Source organism: Rhineura floridana, chromosome 4, assembly GCF_030035675.1.
Source record: "Rhineura floridana isolate rRhiFlo1 chromosome 4, rRhiFlo1.hap2, whole genome shotgun sequence".
Classification (NCBI taxonomy): Eukaryota; Metazoa; Chordata; class Lepidosauria; order Squamata; family Rhineuridae; genus Rhineura; species Rhineura floridana.
Genome location: NC_084483.1, coordinates 119922249 through 119948934, shown reverse-complemented (window position 1 = coordinate 119948934; position 26686 = coordinate 119922249). Strand labels below are relative to the sequence as shown.

The 26686-nt window shown below is 40.3% G+C and overlaps 2 protein-coding genes across 18 annotated transcripts in view; one reads left to right on the top strand and one right to left on the bottom strand.

Annotated features, from left to right (window-relative positions):
• The window catches only part of TFB1M (transcription factor B1, mitochondrial), a 44674-nt gene extending 35708 nt beyond the window's left edge, over positions 1–8966 (top strand). For all 6 annotated transcript variants that reach the window (XM_061626352.1, XM_061626351.1, XM_061626354.1 and 3 more), the window contains exons 7-8: positions 2457–2584; positions 8647–8966. In XM_061626352.1, coding sequence (XP_061482336.1) covers positions 2457–2584; positions 8647–8890 — 372 coding nt within the window. In that variant the 3' untranslated portion in view covers positions 8891–8966. The remainder of the gene's footprint in view (positions 1–2456; positions 2585–8646) is intronic.
• Positions 8967–9276: 310 nt separating this feature from the next.
• TIAM2 (TIAM Rac1 associated GEF 2) overlaps positions 9277–26686 on the bottom strand; it is a 274765-nt gene continuing 257355 nt past the window's right edge. For 10 of the 12 annotated variants that reach the window (XM_061624187.1, XM_061624191.1, XM_061624185.1 and 7 more), the window contains 6 exons: positions 25990–26098; positions 23076–23134; positions 20239–20344; positions 17945–18032; positions 17273–17427; positions 9277–10333 (listed from right to left, as the gene is read on the bottom strand). In XM_061624187.1, coding sequence (XP_061480171.1) covers positions 9693–10333; positions 17273–17427; positions 17945–18032; positions 20239–20344; positions 23076–23134; positions 25990–26098 — 1158 coding nt within the window. In that variant the 3' untranslated portion in view covers positions 9277–9692. The remainder of the gene's footprint in view (positions 10334–17272; positions 17428–17944; positions 18033–20238; positions 20345–23075; positions 23135–25989; positions 26099–26686) is intronic. The other 2 variants (XM_061624194.1, XM_061624197.1) reach the window with 1 other exon arrangement.

Here is a 26686-nt window from a genome sequence, read left to right as displayed (position 1 = left end):
ATCCAGCCCACCACTGAGTCCAGGCAGCACTCCAGGGCTTTCATGGCCACTCCTGATTTAGATGTTACAGAGAAACAGAGCTGGGTGTCATCAGCGTACTGCTGACACCTCATTCCAAATCTGATGACCGCTCCCAAGGGCTTCATATAGATGTTAAACAGCATGGGGGACGGTACCCTGCACACCCCACAGCACAATTGCCAGGGGGCCAAAAGACAACCACCCAATGCTATTTTCTGAAAATGACACTGGAGATAGGATCGGAACCACTGTAAAACAGTGCCTTCGATACCCATCTCACCAATTCGGCCCAAAAGAATACCATGGTCAATGGTATCAAGAGCCACTGAGAGATCGAATAAGAATAACAGGGTCGCACTTCTGTCCTCCTCCTGATAAGGGTCATCCATCAGGGCAACCAATGCCAATTCAGTCCCATGATCGGGCCTGAACCCAGACTGGAATGGGGCAAGATAATCTGTTTCATCCAAGAGTACTTGCAGTTGCTGTGCCACAACCCTCTCCATCACCTTCCCTAAAAAGGGGGTATTTGCAGCCAGTGGTAGTTGTCACAAACCAATGGGTCCAGGGTGGGCTTTTTCAGGAGCATTTATATCCTGCTTTTCCTCCAAGGAGTTTAAGGTAGCATATGTAGCTCACTATCTATAGCTGCATGCTGTTTAATTTTCTTTCTCTCCTCTAAAAGCTTTACGCAGTCTATTTATCTAGAAATCTTTGTTTTCTTAATGTACTGGGCAAAACATAGTTGGATAGCAGAGGTGACGGAAAGTGGGTTTACACTTTCCCCCAGCTAGGTGAGCTTGTATTTTGTCTTTGCAGTTATTATGTCTGCTCTACTAAAATATTTGCAAAAGAAGATTAAGCTAGTATGATTATCAGCAATGTTTAAATTTTCTTGTGTGTACCTTGTTAGATTTTGTAATCCATCCTGTCCATATGCACAGCTGAGAAATAGGATATGTTAGTAATTGCAAAGCATCCACTTACAAGTGAACAGCATTTTCCTGCATTTGTTCCCATAGTAACAAAGAAGCTTTTCTAGTATGCCAAGCCTATAATGGAGTGAGCAGTGAGAATTTCTTTGTATTTCCACAAAAGGAAAACATTGAAGTATGCTTTCTTTTGATACGTTTTCGTTTGCATCTGAACCCTAACTTATATCTTATTTATCTAAAATATCATTCATGTGGAATTGGAGCTAAACGTGCCCTTGTGCTAGCAGAAAGTCTCTTTTGCTCATTGAATGACTGGTTATGACCTAGTGGAAGAGTGCTGCATGAGAAAAGTAATTCCCAAAGCCAGAGAAGTTTTCTGTTTGTACAAGAGTTTTGCACAAGCTCTTTTCAAGACCATTTTAAAGGGCCAGTAGAGTTCTTACATGCTACATCCTATATTTTCCTTACTCACCGTGTTTCTTATATGGTAACATCACCAATGATGCAACTGTGGCACTGCACTGCAAATCTTCTGCTCCTGGTTATGCAGCTATTCACAAGCTCATCTTTCTTTGAAACCTAATCAAAAATTCTTACTCTTTTTGATAACATAGGATCTTCCAAAATGTTACACATGTTCTTAGAAACTTATCTTTCAAGAATGATTTCGAATGGCTCCTTCTCCTTCTGAAAGTAATTTTGGAGAGGAAAGTGCTTGGAACACAAGATAAACTTTCAGACATTTTATTCTCTAAAAATGCCCATTAACTGCCATCATATATGAAAACTGTCCATTTTAGGATAGCGTTTCTTCTTGAAGTTTTCATAAATAATACAAAACTATAGGTGAAATCTAAAGAAATTTGGATGTTACTGATGTAAATGGAAGTTTTTAAATTGAAGTCCTGTTGCTTTCCAAAAGGCTTAGATGCTTTTATCTCTGGATTGTGTGCTATGATAAAAAAATGAAAAGAGGTTAATAAATTAGGCCAGGAATAACCAATGTGATGCCCTCCAGTTGCCGGACTACAATTCCTATCATTATTAGCTGTTGGCTATGCTGGCAGGGTCTGATGGAAGATGGTGCCCAACAGCATCTGGAGGGCACCATATTGGCTACCCCTGAATTAGGACAATGACCCTTGACTACGTTGATGTGAATTAGGAATAATTTGTTTGGGATAGGTGTAATTATCCAGTGTTCCCCTCCTGGCTTTTTAATACAAATTGTAATGTGATGCCCCTATAGAAGGCAAGACATAAGGTCTGTGGCAACAGGAAATTATCCTGTGCGTTCAGCAGCAGCTCTTCTCCTACTTACCTGAAAACATAATTTACATGATACTACAGGAACAAAGTTGTACCCAATTTGAGTTTTATAGAATGACAATAATTTTTCCTGCCTATTTAGAACTTTAATTGGGCTAACACCTTTTTCAAACTTACTTGTACCCAACTTTTCATTAGGTTCAGATCCTTTTCTTAATTTTTAATTCACAGGTGGATGTATCCGTAGTTCATTTTACACCATTGGTGCAACCAAAAATAGAACAGCCGTTTAAGCTGGTGGAAAAAGTTGTTCAAAGTGTGTTTCAGTTCAGAAGGAAATATTGTCATCATGGTGTACGGTAATATATCTTTTTCCTACATACAAAAATATATCTTCAGAAGTGTATTGTTAGTACAATGGCTATTCAGAGTAGATTCACACATGCATATTTGTTTGGTAACTGCAGTAAGTGCAGTGTGTGATAGAAATGACCAACATCCACCACATTCCACAGAAAGAGCTTTTGTATCCCTTGTTACCTACAGAAACAAAAATTTGCCCACATTGCTGAAGTGGTGTGGTTTCCTGTCCTCATGACTCTAATCCTTGCCATTCCTGGAATGTCTGCTTTGGTGGATGGATAACAGTCATGTAGGCCTATCTCACATGATTTAGTGTATGCAGGTGTTACCAGAGCAGCAGTGGGGGCATCAACAACCTTGTTACTCTGATATCTTAAGAGCAGGCCCCTGACAGGTGATAGGAATGTTTTACTTCAGTTAAAGCAGTTCACACATTAGCTGAATTCATCACTACGAGGCATACATGCATAAGTCAATGGTCCCTTGCTGAAGAATATTGACCACTGTGGACAATAGTCTTAGTTATGTGATTGGACACACCAAGGGGAGCAAAAGTGGCAGGGATCAGCCAATCACTGAAGGGCAATTCCTCCAATAACCTTTGTACATGATGGAGTACAAATTTAAACGGCACATCAAATGTAAACTATTCCTTTGTGAACATGCAAAGCAACTGGTCCCTCTGTATGTATTGAAAAACAGGGATACCACTACATGTAGCATGGTTTATATATGTATTGCTCATATATTTGTGCCCAAGTGCAAAATAACATGAGAACGAGTCATACAAACTTGAATATAGCAATACATCCTTTGGTGCATTCAAATAGTCTTTCACTGTGTCTTGTCCCAGGTCTGTATGAAGCAGCAAAGGGTGTATCAGCTCCATATTGGAATAGATGTAGGAAGGGTACATTCAGTGACATTCATATACCAGATCTTCTGTTAATAGCTTCTGTCCATTGCACCAAGATCCTGACATTTTAACCTCTACTACCTGACAGTTGGAGAATTAGGATTTTTCTAGTTTCTTGTCCATGCTGTTCTGGCTGCAGTCAGCAAGTTTAGAATCTATGATTTCATAATAGGTAATTTCTGAATATTAGAAATAGGTGAACTGTTTTCCATTCAATTTTGCTAATCACTTAAGCAAAATAATGAACCATAATTTGTATATTTGTTTTTAATATTTTAATTGTTGTAAACTGCCCCGAGAGCTTCGGCTGTGGGGCGATATACAAATGTAATTAATAATAATAATAACAACAACAACATTGTTCCCTACTTCTACTTTTTTTCTTATGCAAGCTGTCAGTGCCATCCCATATGGAGAACATCTGCTCAAGGGTTCTTACATTTCCAGCATTTAAAACTTGTATTATTATTATTTATTACATTATATCCCATCTTATTCCAAGGAGCTCAAGGTGGTGTGGGGGGGCACAGTGGGCTGCACAAGGAATCAGAAACAATTCTCCCCTGAATCAGAGAGATTTGCATGAGCAGTGGATCACAATAGGATATAATCCTAATTTATTTTGAGGGGAAAATAGGCATACCGTTACCTCTTCAGGGTATAAACATAATAAATTTTTATTACTGGGCAAGAAGAAAAGGGAACATGAAAACAAGGTAATTATCTTCAGTGATGCCTCTGAAAATAAGCAGCCTGCACTCTACCACCCACCCACTCCCATTTTGTGATGAATTAGACCTGCAAAGAGAGATAAAGGAAAGAAAATGACTGGTGATGGTGATCCTCATTTCATTGTGGTTACTATAACGTATTGTATGGTGCTGCCGCTGTAGGCTGTTGTTGGGAAGCCTTGGCTGATATAGAAGGCCTGCTGTTTGGCATGAGTGGTTTACTGAAATCACATTTCACTTAGTGCTTCACTGTTTGTCGCTCAGGAATAATTCAGGCAGCTGAGCTATAAAACATTTGGATCATGCTAGGCAATGTATGTTGTACTCTGCATGTCGGATGTTTTATTCTTCGTATTTATTTTATTTATTTATTTATTTACGCTTTTAAACAGCCCTATAGCAACGAGCTCTCAGGGCGGTGTACAGTATGTCAGGTGGAAGAGAAGTGGGATGTTCTTGGTGGCAACATTGTAACTGTGAAATTATTTCCTTTTATACTTAACCCTTATGAAAGAGATGCCTATTACTTTAAGACCAAATACATAGTTATTTATACTGCACTTCAGTAAAATCCCCAGGATAGTCACAAATCTAACTGTATAGCATTTGAGGCCAAAGTTTTCACAACCTGAATTGCAAAACATTTTCAGAGTAACATAATTTATCCAGTCCTGCCCCCCCCCCGGATGCACACCTTAATGTAAGTGAGGGGTTTTCAGAGTGCTAGACTCCTAGCAAGGGCACCTAAGACGGAATGGTCAAAGCTGAGACACCAGCTTTGACAAATTTTGACCAGAGCAAATAGTCAGTATAGGAATCAAATCGATTATATAATTGGTAGCAGAAGATGGAGAAGTTCCATACTTTATGCGAAAACAAGACCAGGAGCAGACTGCGGTACAGATCATGAACTGGTCATATCGAAAATCAGAGTAAAGCTAAAGAAGAACCATAAAGCAATCATAATGCCAAAATACAATTTAAATAACATCCCAGAAGAATATAAAGATTAAATAAGGAACAGATTTGATGCTTTAAACTTAGTTGACAGAGAACCAGAACAACTATGGAGTGCAGAGACATTATCAGGGAAGAATGCAAAAAGACAATACCTCTAGAGAGCAAGACCTCCGTGGATGACTGAAGAAACTCTTAAAATGGTTAAAGACAGAAGGAAAGCAAAAGGAGACAGAAACACGGACAGAACCCTAAATGCAGTAATACAGTGACTAGTACATAGGGACAAAGAGAACTATTACAATAGTTATTGTATACAAATAGAAGAGGCCACAGAAAAGGCAGAACAAGAGCCCTACTCCAATAGATTAGAGAAATTAGAGAAATTTAAACCAAGAGTAGGGATGTTGAATAATCAACAGGGGAACACACTGAGTGAACAAGATAAAATAAAAGGAAGATGGAAGCAATACACTGAAAAATTCTATAAAAGAGATGCAAGGATGACAAACGTATGATGAAGAACCAGAAAGTTTAAAATGTGAGGTGAAAGCTGCTCTTAAAATACTTGGAAGAAACAAACCACCAGGAACAGATGGCATATGAATAGAGTTGCTACAAGTTACTGAGACTGAATCTGTCCAAATTTTGACAAAGATTTGTCAAGAAATATCGAAAACTAACCAATGGTCCACAGACTGGAAGTGTTCAATATACATCCCAGTTCCAAAGAAAGGGGATCCCAGGGAATGCAGTAAATATCGAACTATTAATAGCCCATGCAAGTAAAATAATGCTCAAGATTGTATAGCAAAGGCTCTTACCATATATGGACCGAGAAATGCCAGACATCCAAGCTGGATTTACATCTATCCATCCATATATACATAATAATAATAATAATATTTTATTTATTGGTCGCCTATCTGTCCAGGTTAGTGGACACTCTAGGCGACTTACAATAACAAAAAGCTATACATAATATACATATACAAAAACAAACCACAGTCCTAAACAATTTAAAACCAATTTCCAATTAAAACATCATAAAATTAATCCTCCTTAATCCCACAAAAAAAAAGCAGCACACAAAAAACAAACACACACCCAGGCCACCCCAGCCAGCCGGCTTATGTATCCCTCCAAAGAGGGACAGGTGGTAGCAATCAGTCCCAGCTGGCTGGGTACCTGGGGCCTGGTGCTGCAGGATGCAGGTCTGCCAGGCAGAAGTCCCACAGGGAAGGGTGGTGGAGGTGGTGATCCCACAGCAGCAGCAGCAGCAGCAGACTCTCCTTCCCTGGGCGGCGATGTTCTCTTCCTGCAGGCCCTGGGTCTCAAATATATGTTGGGTAATGGGATGGACCAAGGAATTTCAGAAGGAAATCACCCTGTGCTTTATATATTACAGCAAAGCCTTTGATTGTGTAGATCATGAAAAACTATGGAATGCTTTAAAAGAAATGGGGGTGCCACAGCATCTGATTGTCCTGATGCACAACTATACTCTGGACAAGAGGCTACTATAAGGACAGAATACAGAGAAACCGATTGGTTCCCCATCGGAAAGGATGTGAGACGGATGTATTTTATCACCCTCTTTGTTTAATCTATATGCAGACCATATCATAGAGAAAGCGGGATTGGACCAAGATGGAGGTGTTAAAATTGGAGGGTGAAATATCAATAATTTAAGATAATGCAGATGATATCATATTACTAGCAGAAACCAGTAATGATTTGAAATGAATGCTGATGAAAGTTAAAGAGGAAAGCGCAAAAGCAGGACTACAGCTGAACGTCAAGAAGACTAAAGCAATGACAACAGAAGATTTATTACAGTTCACAACGAGGACATTGAACTTGTCAAGGATTATCAATACCTCGGCACAGTCATTAACCAAAATGGAGACAATAGTCAAGAAATCAGAAGAAGGCTAGGACTGGGGAGGGCAGCTATGAGAGAACTAGAAAAGGTTCTCAAATGCAAAGATGTATCACTGAACACTCAAGTCATAATCATTCAGACCATGGTATTCCCACTCTATGTATGGATGTGAAAGTTGGACAGTGAAAAAAGCGGACAAGAGAAAAATCAACTCATTTGAAATGTGGTGTTGGAGGAGAGCTTTGCGCATACCATGGACTGCGAAAAAGACAAATAATTGGGTGTTAGAACAAATTAAACTAGAACTATCACTAGAAGCTAAAATGATGAAACTGAGGTTATCATACTTTGGACACATCATGAGAAGACATGATTCACTAGAAAAGACAATAATGCTGGGAAAAACAGAAGGGAGTAGAAAAATAGGAAGGCCAAACAAGACATGGATTGATTCCATAAAGGAAGCCCCAGACCTGAACTTACAAGATCTGAACAGGGTGGTTCATGACAGATGCTATTGGAGGTCGCTGATTCAAAGGATTGCCATAAGTCATAATCGACTTGAAGGTACATAACAACTTCCTTTCCACTCATTAGCATTTACTGCACAAACCAGACTGTAGTACACCAAGAAAAAATTAGCACATCATTGTAAATGCCAACTGACAAATAGTGGCTTGAGTTGTGATAATTTAAGGGTGCGGATTATCTTTTTAATGCAGGGATAGGGAACCTGTTGCTGGACTGCAATTTCCATTGGCCATTATGTCTGGGGCTGATGGGAGTTGGGAATCCAAGAACATCTGGCATGCCACAGGCTCCCTATCCTTGCTTTAATATCAGGACACAGGCCCCAAAGAAGGCTTTTCCTTCCGCTGAAGAACGGCATCTTGTCGGCACATCTCTGCACCCTATAATCAACCAATGAGGCCTTGCTTCCATGTTCCTTTATTATCTGAGGCTTGATTGGGCTGTTCATGGTGGCAGTAGCTTCCTTAAGGAATTCCTTAATTCTCTTTTTATGGGTGGTCTGTTTTCAGTGGGACAGGTGTTTAACAGCATGGCCTGACTTTTGACATCAATTGATCTGCCAACGTCTGCATGTTAAACAGTGATGCTTTAGTGATACTGCTGTTTTGGTTGAGCTGATTACCAGTTTAAAACAATCACATTGTGTTTCTATGTTGCTTTTGTAAGCCAGAATAAATCTTTGGTTTATGGTTAGGACAAGCTTGAGCTCCACAGTTTTTCAGTTTAGAAATTAAGCTTTCCATGGAGAACAGCAGTGTTTAGAAAGTTGAATGTTTTCAGTGAAGGCAGAAACTGGACAGGGAACGCAAACAACCGGGGGATGGTGGGGATGGAAGGTAAAAATGGTGAGCAGCTTAAGATGATTGCATTTGGTTATGTAATAACCAAGAGCTTGATTGTGCAGGCAACCACTTATCCCATGGTTGAGTAAGGTCATTTTATTGGAGTCGGTCACAATGTTGGCAGTTTCTGATGGTCTGAATAAAGTAAGACAGGTTTTAACAAGCACCCTTGCTTATTTCTTCTACTTTCTTTCAGGATCTTATTTCCAGAAGCTGAACGTTTAGAAAAAGCTGAACAGATGCTCATGTTGGCAGATGTTGATCGCACTCTACGCCCAACTCAACTGTCCATGTTTCATTTTAAAAGCCTTTGTGATGTGTATAGGAAAATGTGTGATGAAGATCCAAATCTTTTTGCATATAACTATAGACATGAATTGGCAGAGAAGAGAAAAAGGAAGAAGGGCAAATTTAGGACTAACAATGATGACTTGATATAGCTAATTTTCTAAAATTAGCCAGGTATGATGTTTAACCATTTCTGTTGAGGATAATAAACTACATTTTAAAAGAAAATGGTACAAAATAAGCATAATTTCTTGTCTCAAGTTTCAAACAGATGCTGTTTTTATCTTTTTACTTGTATTATCTGATAAGGCTCAGAGAGATTCTCTTTCAAGTACAATCACATGACAAGCTTGACTAGAAGATAAAGTGCCCAGAATGTCAAATGCCAAATTATTGCATTCAAACTTTAAAAAAAGACAAAACACATCCTTATTGCATTTAACATTTTACTGTACAAGCTTGTAGAGAAAATAAAAAATAGAATAAAATAAGATTACAGTACAGGTTTTTATATTTACATATATATAAATCAAGTATAAACATCTTAGTGCAACATGGTGCAGGACTTTAATTTTTCTAAGATGAATTAAAAATAACTTAATATTTGCTTTACTTAAAGCAGAATTAACTGGAAGTTAAATGCCCAACAACTAAAGTTGTTTAGACTTCTTTCAAAAGACATAGATAATAATAGTTTCATCCCTTTTTCAAAATTTAAAAAATCTAACCTAATCTTATTTAAAAGGAATAGATTTACAGATTTAGGGCAGCTTAAATCTATTTTTTTCTTTTCCACAATAAATTAAAATAACTTAAGCCTTTACAACTACTTCTGGGGGGAAACACAGCAGTGCATTAAACTGGATAGTTAGCTTCTTAAGTTACAATAACAGCCTTTAAAAGTAAAATATGTAAATCAAATCTCTGTATAGGGTGGTGCTGGAATCAGGCAAACTAGGACTTTCCATGCTTGTCTACTGTTTCATAAAAGCAGTCCTCATTAACCACTGAAGTTAAACTTTGTACACTAAATTCCCTTTCTAAAATACAGTTGAGGTCAAAATTTGCAGCATCTGGATGACTGTCAAGAGACTGGTGCCTTTCTTGCATTGCCAGTAATGTTCCTTTATCACGACTTGTACTGTTCACCTTCCGTTTAATAGGGCAAAAGTGTGCACGCACTAGTTTAGAATGTTCTCCTGCCCTTTCCCCATCTCCATACTCACTTGCGGAAGAATACTTTTCTTCTGTATCATCACTAGGGTTCTCCGAAATCTTCAGCCGCTGGAACTGGATTTCTATGTCTTTTGTGGGACTACCTTTCTTTAGAATCTGTTGGTAGTCATCTTCGTCATCACTTAAAATGTCAGATTCTTTGACAGGACTGTTTGAAAAATCTGAAGCACAATTCGGCAGATGCTTCATGGGAGATGAATTTTTAGATTCCAGGATGCTATCGGTAGTATGGCAACTGCTACTTGGAGTAGTGCTACTCAGACTGTATTCATCTGAATCCAATTCATTTACTTTGCCTGCATCAGGGTGCCATTCATTACTGGGAGAGTTCTTCAGTATCTTTAAGGATCTTGAGGAAGCTGCCAACATAAAACACATTCTAAACTCCTGTACTCAACAACTCTTGCAACCATAACAATAGTAGTTACATAGTTTTACAATCCCATTATTGAATCATGATTGACTAAGGTTAAGATTCTATGGGGAAGTCTGCCTGAATTAACCATTCAGGCATTTTAAACTAACTTTATTGTGTCACTGGGAAGATTATTTAAAAAGCTACACTTTGCACCTTAAGAGTTGGACTTGGGAATGGCTCTGTGGGCTCCTATATAAATTTCTGTATATACTGCCAAACGTCCACTGTCCATTTGACACTGCCTGTATGAAAGTAGCAGCCTGAGCTGCCTCCAAATAACATACCACAACTGAGAGAGGGGGGGGAAGGTCCAGAACTTCCTGCCTAGTCACTGTGAAAGCCACTCAGAAAAGTAGACAGCACCAACCCCACAATGCCATGAAGAAAAGTTGAAGCAGAAACTGCTGGGCAAGGATCTGAGCATGAAGCTGAATAGACTGCTGAAGCAAGCCAACTGCTTACACATCATGTTCAAATTACAGTGCTGCTCATTTCAAGATGAGCTGCCAGTACTATGCTTCCACACCCAGAGGATCCTGCCTTGCCTTATCTGCTCTAAGGGTAAGCCATTGCTATGGCAATTACCTGGCCCTTCAGTCACAGCCTAACAAAGACGTAAGTCAGCCAGGAAAGCGGTATATAGTCAAAGCTTCTGGTTTAGGGTGTCGTTCAGACTTTCTCCTTTGTTACTTACAAGTTAGTGGTCTCGCTTGTTCTCTGGAAGTGCATGTGTGCAATTTTAATGTGTAAAACTAAAAGCAGGCTCACTTATGCCAAATATAAGCTGAGGATATCAGCTCATGCAAAAGCTTGAGAAGTTTATTTACTGTCTTCCATAATGAATCACTTTGATTAAAACTGATCAAGCGTTAACTGAATCACTAAGAGTTGTGCCACAATGGTTATCTGTGTGGTTTCTTCCAGGAGAAAACCCTGAAGCTACAGGTCAGAATATGCTTTTCTCTCCAACAACTTTGACTCTCAAACTCTTCCAAAGGAAGTGCTTGTTTCTGTAGCTCTATCAAGTAGAACATTAAAGTTTTCTTCCCATCCCCTTGCTTTGTTTACCACTGAGCTGGATTAAGTGTGCTGGAGAACTTGAACGCTTGCACATTATCTTGTGACATTTTACTTCATCTAATAAAGGTACTGCCGTAATAGGGATGTTACTATAAAATACATTATTTTAGTTTAAGCAAAAGTAACTTGCTCTGTATCGGCTACAGCAGTGGTTCCCAACCTGGTGGGGGGATGCAAACAGTAAAGAAATGAAATTTTTTTTAAAAAAGAAAAGTCTTCACACCCTGAATGGTGTCTGTTTCCCCATCACTGCAGACAACACCTTCCCCTTGCTCCAAACAAGAGGGAGGACTTTTGCTGAAGCACAGAGCATCTTTCAGGCACACCAAGGGTGTATAAAACATGTGTTTTAAAACACATGGCTGACTCCAAGGTAGACTGAGGATGAAGCTACCAGGAATAAGAGGCGAATACTATTGCCAACTCCCATCTCCTCGCACTGCTGCTGCTGACGGTGCCCTTGCTCAGAACGAGAGGAGAGGGCTTTTTGTGAAGCAAAAAGAAGCAAGGCTACAAGGAAAAGCTGTTTTCCCCCTTCTTTCCTGGCCATCAGCCTGCCTGCCTTTCTTGACTCCTGCTTCACTGCCACCTCCTTTAAAAAAATATTCTTATTTGCGAGACTGCCCAGATCTCCCCTTCGGCCTAGACAGAGCCAAGAAGCAGTGAGAAAACCCAGGACTTGCTCACCCCCCCATCTCTAAGGCTAAGTGTGTGCGCCAGTGTCCCACCTTTCACCTACACTCTACCCCCAATCTCTCCAAGATGCTATGGCAGTTGAGGGCTTCCCCCCTCCCACATGCCCAAATGCCTGCATGCCTGCAGATGCTTGCAGGAGGGGCAGGTGTGTTTGTGTGTGTACATGCACTGATCTGTCTTCTGCTCCGCTCCCATTTCCCAAATGCATGCTGACCAAGTCATCAGTTCTGATCATCATTCCAAGGACTAAAAGCACTAACTGCCCAACTTAATCCACCCACTCTGTTGTTTTCAGTGCATAATCCCCATCACCACCACACTGCTGTTTCTTGATTTAAAAAAAACCACAAAACTCAGCAGCTCAACGCTGCCACCCACCGGTGTTGGGAGACAGGATTGTACATCTTCAAACTGGGTGGGTGGGGAGGGGCATACCAATTTGTTTGGACCCTTGCATTAAAAAAAGAAAGCAACACCTCCCTGCAGACAGAAGATTCGCACATCAGAGAATTTCTAATGCAGTTTATGATTCTGGGTTTCTGTCTGCAGGGAGCTTTTAATGGAAAGGGACGTTTGGAGATGTGACTTTGCCACACACCATCTGAAGGATTTCACTCCATTTCAACCACTTCAGAACTGAACATAAGAACAAAATCACTGTACAAAACATAAGAAAAACTAAAGGAGGCGGCTCAGCAAATGTAGGATGAATCAGGAAAAGGCAAAACTGAAAATCAAAAGTGCTAGGAAGTCATAAAGAGTGAAGAGTCAGGTACAGAGGTGAAAGCACTGACCCCCTTCCCCAATATATCCACCCTTTTGTCTTCACAATCTAGCATCCCCACCACTACCACATTGCTGCTTCTTGATGATGATGATTTTTAAAAAGCTCAGCCGGTTGGCTGAGGCTGGGGTCCAAATACTGCAGTATTTTATTACTGCATTTATATCCCATCTTTCCTCCAAGTTGCTCAAGGTGGTGCACATGGTTCTCTCCCCCTTTTCATTTTATCCTTATACCAACCCTGTGAGATAGGTCAGGCTGAGAGACTGCATCAGTTTTAAGGTCACCCAGAGCACTTCATCACTGGATGGGGATTTGAACCTAGATCTTAGTCCAACACAGTCACCCACTGGTGTTGGGAGACAGGACTGTACATCTTCAGATTGTGTGTGGGGGATACCAATTTCATTGGACCTTTGCATTAAGAAAGCAACATTTCCCTCTTTGCAGGGAGCTTTTTGTGGAAAGGTTTATTTGGAGATGTGATTTTGCCATGCACCATTTTTTCAATTAACAGAGGCCGGGCCTGGCAACCAAGAGGTCTTCTATATCTTTAAAAGTAGTGCAGGGGGAAGGGAGAATTCCACCTTGTGGTTTTTCCCATTACAGAGTTGCAAGAACACCTGCATTTGGCTGACTTTCTCTTCTCCTAAAGACACAGGATCAGTCTCAGGCCATGGACCTGGCAACCCTACTGGAGACTATTCTGCAGAAGTCAGTGCCATTATTCCACAATTATTTTTGGAGGTTTTTTTAGTGCAAATTTTGCTCTACTTCACATATTCACAGAAATAGAAACAAAAGAAAATGATTTCCTATAGGAAACTTCACTAAAATTGCAAAGTAAATCAGACATATTTAAAGTGACCATCTGAACTATATCAACTGTCTTAATAATGTTGCTTCCTCCCAGCTAAAACAAGATCAGCACAGCACATGTCTTCTTTCTATTATTTGGGCTGATTGCAGGTGTTGCCACCACTCACCATATGCTCAGAGGCACATGTTACCAAATTCTTGCAAGCTACACAGCAAGTGGATTGGACTGTGAAAGACCAACCCAAATTCTGTTTACATTCTGACAAATTTGTAGGGCAGTCCAATATCTCAGAGAGGAGGTCAGGTCTCCTGCTCCCCTGGTGCATTCACTATAGCTGCCCAATTTCCCTACTTTTTAAAGTTTGATAGAAATATCTGTGGGCTATAGGTATGTTCTTAAACTGCAAGGTTTTTTGCCTATTAGTGAATTTCCCTGCTTTTTAATCTGGGAGGTAAGAAATGGGATCCTGTGCAAGTTTGCTGAGAATGGATTGATCATTTGAATGCTTATTGAGTTCAGTGGGATTTACTCCCCTGCAATCATGCTTAGGATAGGTGAAACTGACCACAGGGGATGAGAGGAGGAAACACAGAGGGGAGGACTGGGATGGGAGCAGGCAGGATGGGGAGGGGAGGAGGACAGGTTTGATCATTTGCATGTTTATTGAATTCAGTGTGATTTACTCCTGTGCAATCATGCTTAGGATAGGTAAAACTGACCGGGAGGGGGGGAAGGGGGATGGAGTGGGCAGGGGAGGAGGAAGAAGGAAGAGGGGAGGGGAGGAAGAAGGAAGAGGGGAGGGGAGGAAGAAGGTAGAGGAGAGGGGTAGGAGGGGGAAAAAGCAGGTCTGATCATTTGCATGCTTATTGAGTTCAATGGGATTTACTCCTATGCAATCATGGTTAGGATAGGAAAAAGTGACCATGGGGGAGGGGGAGGGGGAAGCACCATATTGGAGGGGCCAAAGGAAGGGGGAGGGGAGGGCAGGTTTGATCATTTGCAGGCTTATAGAGTTCAATGGTATTTACTTCCGTGCAATCATTCTTAAGATAGGTAAAAGTGACCACTGGGAGGAGGAAGGAGAGGGGGAGGAGGAGGAACAGGAAGGAGGGGATTGGAAGGGGTTGGGGATGGGGAGGGAGGGGCAAAGGAAGGGGGAGTGAAGAGGCAAGAGGAATAGGAGGAGAAGGCAGGGTGGGTTTGATCATTTGCATACTTTTTGAGTTCAATGGGATTTATTTCTGTGCAATCATGTTTGAAAATGGAAATGGACTGCCTTCAAGTCAGTCCTGACTTATGTTGACCCTATGAATAGGGTTTTCATGGTAAACGGTATTCAGAGGTGGTTTTACCATTGGCTTCCTCTGAGGCTGAGAGGCAGTGACTGGCCCAACGTCGCCCAGTGAGCTTCATGGCTGTGTGGGGATTCGAACCCTGGTCTCCCAGGTCATAGTCCAACACTTACCTGGGGGAGGGGCAGGGAGGGGAGTGGGAGCAGATTGGGTGGGTGGGTACTGGGCAGAAGGGAAGCCCCTTTCCTTTATTTATTTATGTATTATTTGATTTATATCCCACCCTTCCTCCCAGCAGTAGCCCAGGGCGGCAAACAGAAACAATAAAAACACTTTAAAACATCACAAAAAGACCTTAAAATACATTAAAACAAAACAACGTTAAAAACATTTTTAAAAAAGCTTTAAAAACATCTTTTTTTAAAAAAGGGTTAAAACATTATTAAAGAAAACATATTAAAAGCAATTCTAACACAAATGCGGACTGGGATAGGTCTCAACTTAAAAGGCTTGTTAAAAGAGGAAAAGTCTTCAAAAGGCACCAAAACGATAGCAGAGAGCAAAAGGAAAACATTGTGAACAGTATCATTGCTTTTCAGCGTTTCCCCCACCTTTTTATTCTACAGCAGGCACATGTAGCCTCCCACCCAAATTTAAACCAAAGCTATCCCTGGCCACATCCACACCAGGCCTTTGGACAGTCATGGCTTCTCTCAAAGAATCCTGGGAAGTGTAGTTAGTGAAGGGTGCTGAGAGTTGCTAGGAGACACCTTGTTCCCCTCACAGGCCTTCAATCAGAGTGGCTGACTGTTAAACCAGTCTGGCCACTGAAGCTCTGTTGGGAATAGCAGTCTCCATTCAGCACCCTTCATAAACTACACTTCCCAGGATTCTCTGAGGGAAGCCATGACTGTCTCACGAGAAATCAAAGTCTGGTGTGGGTGTGGCCCCCAGATTAGCCAAGCCCAGCAGCTGGGAGGCTTTTAGAACACTGACAGTTGGTTCTTACTGAGCATGCCCCGCATTATCATTGGCTTCAAGCCAAAATTTCTTAAATTAATTAAAAATCAGCCAGGCATTTTTTTAACCTTTTTACTGCAGAAGATGAAGGTCAGAGTATGGGGCAAGGTCAGTACTAGGATTACAGGTACTCTGTGAATATGGCTGATTTTTAATGAATTTCAACAGATTATGAGAACTCTCAGACAAAAAAGTCCCAAAGAGCTCTGAGGTTTTTCTCTCTCTTTTTAGACTTTGAACTATCGATTCTCTCTGACCGTTTTGTGTATCACCATGAAAACTGACAGGATTGTTAAGCAAGCGTTTCGGAGTTCAGTACTATATGTTTTGTAAGGTTTTGTTTTGAAATGAGCTTATCGGAAGCATCAGAATGGCAGGGGGGTATTTTCAATCTAACATTGTGGGATGTGAAAAATCCACACTGGCTGTAGTATACAGCCACTCTTGTGGCTGTATAATACTGTGCTTTGAATTCCTGCCTTTTCAGTATTAACTAGGGCTATGCACAGCCCTCCCCCCCCCCAATCTGCCTCGGAGCCACTCCTAAATAAATCCGTTGTGTGTGGGGCTAATGTTTAATTAGGGTAAAATCTGTAATTAAGCATACAGCTAGTAGAGGTTGGGGGAAGATGCTGCATCTCATCCTCCTCTCAACTGAAGAGTGGGGTCAATTCTACGGAGTGATGAAATGCACCCCGCAGGATTGATGACTGCTGAACAGAGGCAGCAATCCTGCAGGGCAGTACTCCGACATGAAGGAGAGTCACGGCAATGCTCCTATCTTCTCTGGGGAAGATGCAGCAGGAAAGTCTCAGTCTTTTTGCATGTTTTCCCATTTGATGCCCTACCCTCTGACAGCCTGAGATTGCTCTGGGCCATCCAATCAAACCTGTAGCGATCCATGGCTGTCTCACCCTGATTTGGCCAAAACCCAAAAACCTCCACATAGGCCCAGGACTCTGCTGCACAGACCTGATATTACCCCTTTCTTTGTATAGTTGTACAACTGGTAAGTTTTGGAAGTACAATACAAATAAAACAGAATTGATAAGTGGCTTGAGCCTAGTTATTGTTATCTTTGTTTACTCTCTAGCACTCTTCATGAAGCACAACTACAGATGAGTGTTTGAACATGTTTGGATATTACAGCACAGTATGAATATAAATGTTGACAAAATATATTCTTACCCAATTTTGCTGAAACAGGAATTCGATTCTTATGCAGGACTCTGCGACTTTTACATGTTTTCTCCAAAGGTGAGTCACATTTTATTTGACGCCTGAAGTTTTCTCTTAGAATGGAACGAATCACTTTGACTATACTGGTCTTACTTTCACAATCACTGCAAGTTGTGAGAAAACATTAGTTATGTTTTAGACAATACAAATAATTTCAATTTGAAATTGTCATCTAAATCAGAGAACAATTTGGAAACCTTGATTGGCTTCAGATGGAACAATTAAGTGGCTGGAGAATTGGCATTAATATGTGATTCTTTGTGATCTCTGTGCATAAGGCTTCTGTGTGTGCACAGAGTTAACATTTCAGTTTTAGAGCTTTAGAGAGTGGGATTGGCACTCACCACCCTTCACGTAAGTGGGCAGAGTACATCCGAACTGTATGCCCCAATAGGTAGATTAGTCAATCCTCCTCTCCTGAGAGTTCTTGGGAAACTGTACATATAATTTCCATTACATAAAATTCAGTATGTTATGATTATTTCTAAAGGATACATATCATAATGGCCCAAAGCACATATATCAGGATTACAGAGGAGATTATTATTTGGAGTAGGCACTGAAGGACAAAAGATTGTTTAGGGAGAAAAGTAATCCCACTACTGGAACTAGAAAGCATACCTGCTACATAGCTGGAAGGTTGTTTCAGGTCTTCCTTCCAATTCTGACTTTGTATGAATCAATTCCCAAATGCAATTGTTCTCTGTTCCTGCGTGTGGAAAGGAAGCCTTGTTGTAAATAGTTCGTGATGTCCACACATTTGTAGCCAAACAGTGTTCATAGGAAGACTTATACCACAATGAGAGCTTCAAAAGCTTCCAAGAGATAGTGCCAAGGGCCTATTAATACTGCAAGCTCTTTATTTTAGAAACCAGTGGGTGTTATTCAATGAGTCCTACTCACAGCAGATCCATTTGAAGTTAATGAACATGACTAAGATTCATTCATTTCAAAGGATCTATTCTGAGTAGGACTTAGTAGAATACCACCCACTGATTGGGGGTGGCGGGGGGGGGGAGCAAGTCTGAAAGATAACATGAATTGCTAAAATATAATTCATGTTTTAATTCCTTCAAACCCTCATTTTCAATGTTGAAGAAACTGGCTATCAAGATATTTTTCCTAAGCCTAAGAGATCCATGCCTTGAAAGAGAGACAAACACCAGGAATAGCTTTTCGAAAAGGGATGGAGAATCTTTTTGGCTCTGGAGGCCAGATCATTGTTGGCCCTGTCCCACAGGACAACCTTGACAGGTGGGTGGGCAACCCACCTGCTTACCTGTCAAAATCCCTTGCACTTGCAAAGCCTGCCCCAAGCCCCTCCTTGCAAGCTCCGCAAGCAGAGCTTGAAATGGGGGGCATGGGCAGGCTTGGAAAGTTCCTTCCACCTGATCCCTTCAACCTCTGAAAAGGATCAGCGTGGGGTGGGCTCCCCACAGCAAACAGAGCCAGTTTTTTCTTTCATCGCTGCCAAGGCCTGCTCCAGGCATTGGCTCTGGCAGGGACTGCTTAGAAGCTTTCAAGAGTAGAATTTTTTTAGGATACAGCTTGTCACAGCTGCATCTTAAAAGTTTAGGAACTGATAAATATTTAGTTGACGCATTCTATGCCCATCTTTGATTATTTTCTGTACTGCCATTGACGCTACATGACAACAATGGCAGTACAGTAATGTGACATCTACAATATGTTGTTGTATCTTACATATTTCTAAATTACAAAATGTTTAAGAACTAAAATGACAAATTATTTTTGTGTGTCATTTAAGGAGAGGGGATTATTTACCTTGACAACCATAATTTTGATTTCCTTCTACTGTACACCACTGTGTACTCACATAAATTCACTCACATTTCATAGGTTAGAAAGCAAAAGATGGAACAGCAACAGACAGCATGGTGGATCTGCACCACATATCTGACCTCCTTCCTGATGGATACTGGGATGGGAAGGGGAAGGAGCAAGGTCAGCATGGTGTAACCGCAACTGCTGGACAGAGGTCTGGTGAGAGCTGCAGCCCCACCCCACCATTAGCTACTGAGGTTGATTGCCGGGGGGGGATTATTACAGGAAAGTGGTTGTTCCTCTTATTTGTATTTAATTATATCCCATTAAAAACTCTACCCTGTCTGCCTGCTTAAAGTTGTACCGAGTTTGTCAATCAACACATGGCTCTTCATCAATTATCTACCTTGTTTCTATTGAATTAAAAAGTCTTAGCATCAAAATATCAAATACACACTTATTTATTGGAGAAGTTCATTTTCTCTTAGCTAAGTAAAAGGACACTTGTTTGGAAGATCATGTTAAACATGTTGCCTGATGTACAGAGGCACTAAACTGTTGACAACTACACAAAGATCTCTCACAACTGCTATTTAAATCTGTATTTTAAATCTTGTGATGAATGTATTGCTTGATTAGCCATAGTGAAAAATGAAATTTCTGCATAAGGCCAGGTTATAAACCAGCCACCTGCACCCATATTTACCATCTTTGTTCCTGTCTTCATGTCAGCAGGGAACAAGCCACAGTTAACTACAGATGCCCATTATGAGTGAATTAGGAACACTACTGTTAATGGCTTCCATAGTTTAAATGTCTTAATATCTTGACTTGTTTGGAAAACATTAATCATTTCCTAGTTCGGACTTAATGGAAAGCTATGCCTGGCTTGCTTCCCCACTTGCATGACAGACCAAATGGCTGCGTGCAGGTCTAGGAGGTTCATTAAATGGGTGACATTTCACTGTTGGAATATGACCAATGACTACTGCTATTCAGCCTTACTTTGAATCCTAACAGCATATACAGAAGTAATAAAAATGTTGACTATATCTCCATTATTGACCAACATTCAGAATTACCAATAAGATATGTTTAATAGTAGTAAGAATCTATAGAGTGAAAGTTACCTGCTGTATTGCCCAGTCGGACTTGAAGAGCAGATAGAGGAATCAGCCAACGAAATTTAAACAAGTCCAACTCACTATGATTATGGGTAGTACGGACATTTGTTGCCTGTAAAAAAAAAAAGTAGTGAATCCATTTAGGGGGCATTGCCTTTTAAAACGTAGACTAAAACTGCAATCTTAGAATCCTATTAAAGTAGGTTCCAGTGAAATCAAATGTACTTCCAAAAAAGTGGGTTGGATCCAGAGATCCTGTGAGCAGGTGACTTTTGCTGGTAGCCTCTGAGCTATGAAAAACCAGCAGAGATCACCCCTCTTCCCATAAGAAGGAATCTCCACTTGTTCACAACCCCTTCAATCCAGATTCAAGCCAATCTATTTCAAACTCTAGAATTCACTAGCTTAACATTAACCTCTAATGAAGATATTTTGGTGATCAGCAAAATAAAGACTATAAACCACTGGAGTGGTAACAAAAATGTAAGTATCCAAATGTTACATTATATCCTCACCCCCTTTGCCCGTGGCCTGCCTTTTTTTTAATGCTATTTTGCTTTTGCAGTCCCAAGCAGGGTGTCAATATGTGGGCTGTGTTTAGCTTAGTGTGCATGCCTGGTCTAGAGTAAGCTTAACAAAGGAGAGCCTTCTATTATTTAAGTTAGGGGTGTGCAGTGTATCTGGATGACTCCCAAACCAAAACAGACTACTACAGACAAATTTGGGCCTTGCCCAAACCAATGCAGGATCTCTCCAAACCATTTAGAATGTCAGACAGGTCAAACTTCTAATCAGAGGGAATGATTTTATCAGGGATCTTCAATCACAATGATTTGGAGGGGGGGAGATCAATAGTAACATATAACCTTGTTTTTGATTGTTCTATGATCGTCGCTAGTTCTACTTGTGTTGCTTGCTTGGACAATACTAGACATTCATGTCCCACGCATCCACCCCTGCCAAATCAGTTTTGCAAGTTCCTGCAATTTTTGTAGCCTACAAGCTTGAAACTGGTTTTATTATTTACTACTGCTACTATTACTAACTTCTAGCACCTCTACAATGTATGCATTTTCATACTAAAGTCATTGCCCATGAAATGGTGGGAAACAAATCCCTTTCAGTCAACTTTAGCAGTGCCTGGCACAAAACCCCCTTCATCTATTCTTTTGAATTTTCTCAGGTTTCTTATAGGAATGCCTCTATGATGTAAATCACTGCAGCTATTCTTCTGAACTTTTGCAGAATTCATCCCCTCAGAAAGGGCTACTATCTTTTGCCAAAATTTTAAAAAGTTACAACTTCCTTTTTGTAAAAAAACATAAATCAAATTTTAAAAGAGCCCAGCACAAAAACCCCTAGACCTGTGTCAGTAATTTGGCAGACATAATCTACTCAAGAGAGCTAATATACCTACATATTTAATCTGTTAAAAGGGGAAAAAATCATAACCACTTTTTTATTTTCCCTAAGTGAATGTGGGAGGCATGGAGATTCATTTTTCCAAATTGGGATTCAGATCACAAGCAGAATTAGACAGCCTCCAAAAACTGAAATGGGTTGAACCCAAATCTTGTGGGTGGCACACCCTCTTAATTTTCATATAAATCATTCATAAAACAATAAGGAAAATTAAGTGAATCTTTTTTTAAGAACTTCAAAGACCCCATTAGGAAATGCAACCCTCAAGCTGAAAAAGGTTCTCCACCCCTGATTTAAGACATGCCCATAGTAAGAAAGTATCTCAAATTCCACCACATTACATGTTAAAGCGGAAACTGCTGCTTTTATTTAGTTATTTATTAAATTTATATCCTGCCTTTCCTCCTAGAAGATTTGTCATTTTGACCAGAATAAGAATTTTGCTTGCTTAAATTTCATGTTAAATGACTGCATTTGGTAAATTAATCACAATTAAATGCTCAAGTTTTCTATCCTACTTAGAATAGGGTTGCCAGGTTCTTGGCCTGAGACTGATCCTGTATCTTTAGGAGAAGAGAAGGTCAGCCAAGTGCAGATGTTCTTGCAACTCTGTAATGAGAAAAACCACAAGGTGGAATTCTCCCTTCCCCCAGCCCAACTTTTAAAGATACAGAAGACCTCTTGGTTGGTTGCCAGGCCCGGCCTCCAAGAGGTCTTCGGTATCTTTAAAAGTTGTGGAGGGAGGAGGGAGATTTCCACCTTGTAGTTTTTCCCATTACAGAGTTGCAAGAACACCTGCACTTGGCTGACTTTCTCTTCTCCTAAAGATACATGATCAGTCTCAGGCCATGGACCTGGCAACCCTAACGTAGAAGTACTACAAATAATTGAACCACATAAAACCAGCCGGGGTTCAACATTTCCATACTGAACGGTCTTGCCCATCATGAAGTATATGAGCTCACATGAGGAGGAGTAGCAGTAGTAGTAACAACAACTAATGATGATGATGGTTATATCAGACTGGCAATCAAAGTTATTGGATAGCAAGAACTTCCATGATTGAAGAAGGGTTCTCCCACCACCATCACCACCATTGGTGGCATAAATGCTGCTCGCAGTAAATTAGTGACTGCATAGCTCACACATCATACTCAGCAACGGCTGAAATGAGTTCAGATGCACTGTAATACCTGAACCAGGCCTTGTGATTCTAAGAAAATATAGATTGTTTTCTCCTATTGTTAACCTATTGACATCTAGAAAAAGATTCTCTAAACAGCTTATCAAACATTCCTAAAATGTATGTTCTGTACCTATGTAAAATGCCTAGAGGTATTTTTTATTAGGCAACAAAATAATAACATAATAATACATAATGCTTCTCATTTTGTAGTGTTGATTTTGGACTAAAAACTTACCAATTTCTTTTTCAGTTTGCAATTCTCTTTATATACTAATATGACAGCCCTTTTGAATGCTAAAAAGAGAGTGACAACTTTTATTGGTTAGGCTTCCAAATAAGTACTATATTCTAATTTTTGAATTCAGTTGTGACATACACTAATAGTTATACAGCAACAAGAGTGGTTCTATACTATAGCCAGTGTGGATTTTTCACATTCTGCAATGTTAAATTGAAAATACCCCCATGCCATTCTGCTGCTTCCCGTAAGATCATTAAAAACAAAAGCTTACAAAATTTATACTCCTGAACTCAAAAACGCTTGCTTAATAACCCTCTAAGTTTTCATGGTGATACACAAACACTCAGAGAGAACCCAGAGTTCAAAGTTTAAAACAAGAGTATAATAATCCAGACCCCTGTTGGACTTTTTTCTGTCAGTGGTCCCATAATCTGCTGAAATTAATTAAAAATCAGCCATGTTCACAGAATACCTGTAATCCTATCACTGACCTTGCCCCCATACTCTGACCGTCATCTTCTGCATGGCTGATTTGTAATTAAGAAAATTAACTTTAGAGTCTATGATGGCAGAGGCATGCTCAGTAAGAACCAGGTGTTCGTGTTTTAAAAGCCAGACTCAGAGCTATTTGGCTTGGCTAATCAGGGCCACACCCACACCTGACATTTATTCCACTTTAAACAGTCATGGCTTCCCCCAAAGAATCTTGGGGAGTGTAGTTTGTGTGGGTACTGAGAGTTGTTAGGAGATTCCTATTTCCCTGAAGAGCTCCAGTGGCCAGAGGGATTGAACAGTCAGCCGCTATTCCCAGAAAACTCTGGTGATGGTAGCTCTGTGAGTGGAATAGCACATCTCCTAACAACTCTGAGCACCCTTCACAATTCCCAGGATTCTTTGGGGGAAACCATGACTGTATAAAGTGGAATAAATATCTGGTGTGGATGTGGCCAGGGACAACTTTGGTTTAAATTTGGGTGGGAGACTACGTGTGTTTGCTGTAGAATAAAAAGGTGGGCAATACTCTGAAAAATAATTATACCATTAACAGTATCTTCCTTTTCAAAAGGAAAGGAGCTTTCTCTCTGCCCAGTGCCCATCCACCCAAATGTTGGTTTCATTTTTACAAATTTGTAGGGCAGCACAATATCTCAAGAGAGGAGGGCAGGGCTCCTGCTCCTCTGGTGCATTCACTACAGCTGCCCAATTTCCCTGCTTTTTAAGATTTGATAGAAATGTCTGTTGGCTTTAGGTATGTTCTTAAACTGCAAGAGTTTTTTTGCCTATTAGTGAATAATGTGTCTTAACTGGCAAAGCAATCCGCTACAGATATTTGTGCAAGGGGTGGGTCATCTTCACACAAATAAAGTAATATGAAAGGAAATGTGAGCCCAAATACACCTCAATAATTATGTCTTGTAAACTAAGAATAATATTTGATCCGTTGGCAAGAGCTATTTATAATGTGCAGACACATCACAAAACTATAGACACAGGCACACAGAATAGAAATTTGCATGACTTTTACAGGTTTTACATCATAATCGCACATGGATAATTGAAACATTGCTGCCCTGAAATGGTGACTACTTAGAAAACCTTCTGCATGGCACTGATCCCATGTGGGGCCATAATGTTTGGAAGCTTGCCATGTGGATCCGTACAATTTCATGGAAAGCATCCATGTCACCACCTTTCAAATATTACTTGAGGTGAGCTCCAACATCGCATGAACAGGCAACTGCTTGTGTAATAGGGGTTCTCTTTCCTCTCCTCACTCACAGCCCGCCCCCCACTCCAAAATCTGTTCCAAAGGGTTGGGGACACACAGGGGGCTGAAGGGGACAGAAGAGAAACTAGAAGTTCTGACGCGTGAACAGATTTCTGTTGTGTAACCAGCCAGACATCACTGGATATCTTGCTAAGTAACTTGAGAAGGTTGTGGCAAGGTAATAAGTGGGTAACTTGTCTCACTCAGCAGAAGTCCCGGTCGATTCTCAGCTTCATCCTTGACCCATGTCCTTTGCCATCTACAGCCTGCTGTCCCACAATGTTTTACCCAATTTCTCTTCCACTCCTTTTCTTACCCAGAGATAAAAGGATCCAATTTACAGTTTACATTACTTAAGAGGTGGTGTAATTGCACTACAAAATGGGAAGTCCCTCAGCTATGAACTGAATACTATTAAGTAAAATCACTATCCTATATTAACAGCAAACACATACTCCAAATGTGGATCATTATGTAGCAAAATCAATCCCATTCACACAAGAAAGGAGTTTTCAGTAGGTTCAGTGAAACCAGGGTTTGCAGAAGTACAAAATCTTTAGGGGGAAAAACCCATGGTTGGGGAGAGGGTCTAGGATCTTACTTCTTTACCAGTTGCGCAGAAGGAATTTCAGCAGGTGTAGCCAGCATGATAATCTCAAACAGCCCAATAAGGACTAACTATGCTGAGAGTCCACAGAATGCCTGACTGATTGTAGGGAAACATGGAAAAATGGAAGGAGAAAAATGGAGAATGGCTAACTGGTTGGAACCTGCCTAGGAGCAATCCACACTGCAACATTTTGTTGCTGGTCTCATTTATTTCTTTGTATTGGTCTTCTCTCCATATTAGTGAAATAACACTAGCCTACCTTCCAGAGTTGTATATCAATGTGATAAAATGTGCAAATGCTTTCAATTTTTTAAATGAGCTAGGTTACCTACAGGAACAATACCATCACCAGTTTCCCCTAGTGGGGAAGTATACATTTCAATCCAGTTCTACCTCTGTTATGCACTATGTGCAAATAACAGAATACAAAGCTGTAACAGATCTGACATGAAATGACACAAAGTGCCTGTGAACCACTGTATGACTGTTTTAGGCTATGTTTTAATATAGAGTTAGTATAGATCACTCACCAAATACTGTGAGCTCCAGGTCTTTTCTGGTTTTGCCCAATGATAGGAATGGATTCAGCCATGCAACAGTAGAGTGCATTAGAAGTTCTCCCATGGAAAGTTCAGTGACCTGTGTCCATTGGAAATTAGAAGTGCTATAAATTCTAACAGGGTTTATAATATACATCAATTGACATAATCTTGAAATAAATTGCCAAAGTACCTACTGCTGTGAATGGAGATAGATTAAGCACTGATAATGGTTGTAAAAATGTAAGCAGTTTCTTCACTCAGTTAAGAATGTCTGCCAGTATAAGCCTTCTAAGAAAATAGTAGTAAGGATCACATATTTCAGAATTTTTTGGCTAATGATCAGCATCCTGGTTATATAATGTGGGAGATGCTCTAATATCCTATTACAAATACAGGATACTCCTGAATTTGGTTAAAAAGCATATTTACACATCAGGCCTCAGAGGCAGCCTATCCAACTTATTTTGAACGCTTTCATTAATAATAAGCTGTTGGATTTAGTCCCAGGTAAGTATGGTTAGGACTGCAGCCTAAATTTAATATAGAGCACTTGAACCAAGTGACAGGGTGGCCTGCACCTCAGGGATCAGGTTATGCTATTTTGTGGTTGGGGCCCAAAGGCTCCCAAACTAATGAACAGCATACAAAAGAAATATACAATAAAAGTAAAATAAAACAGTATAAA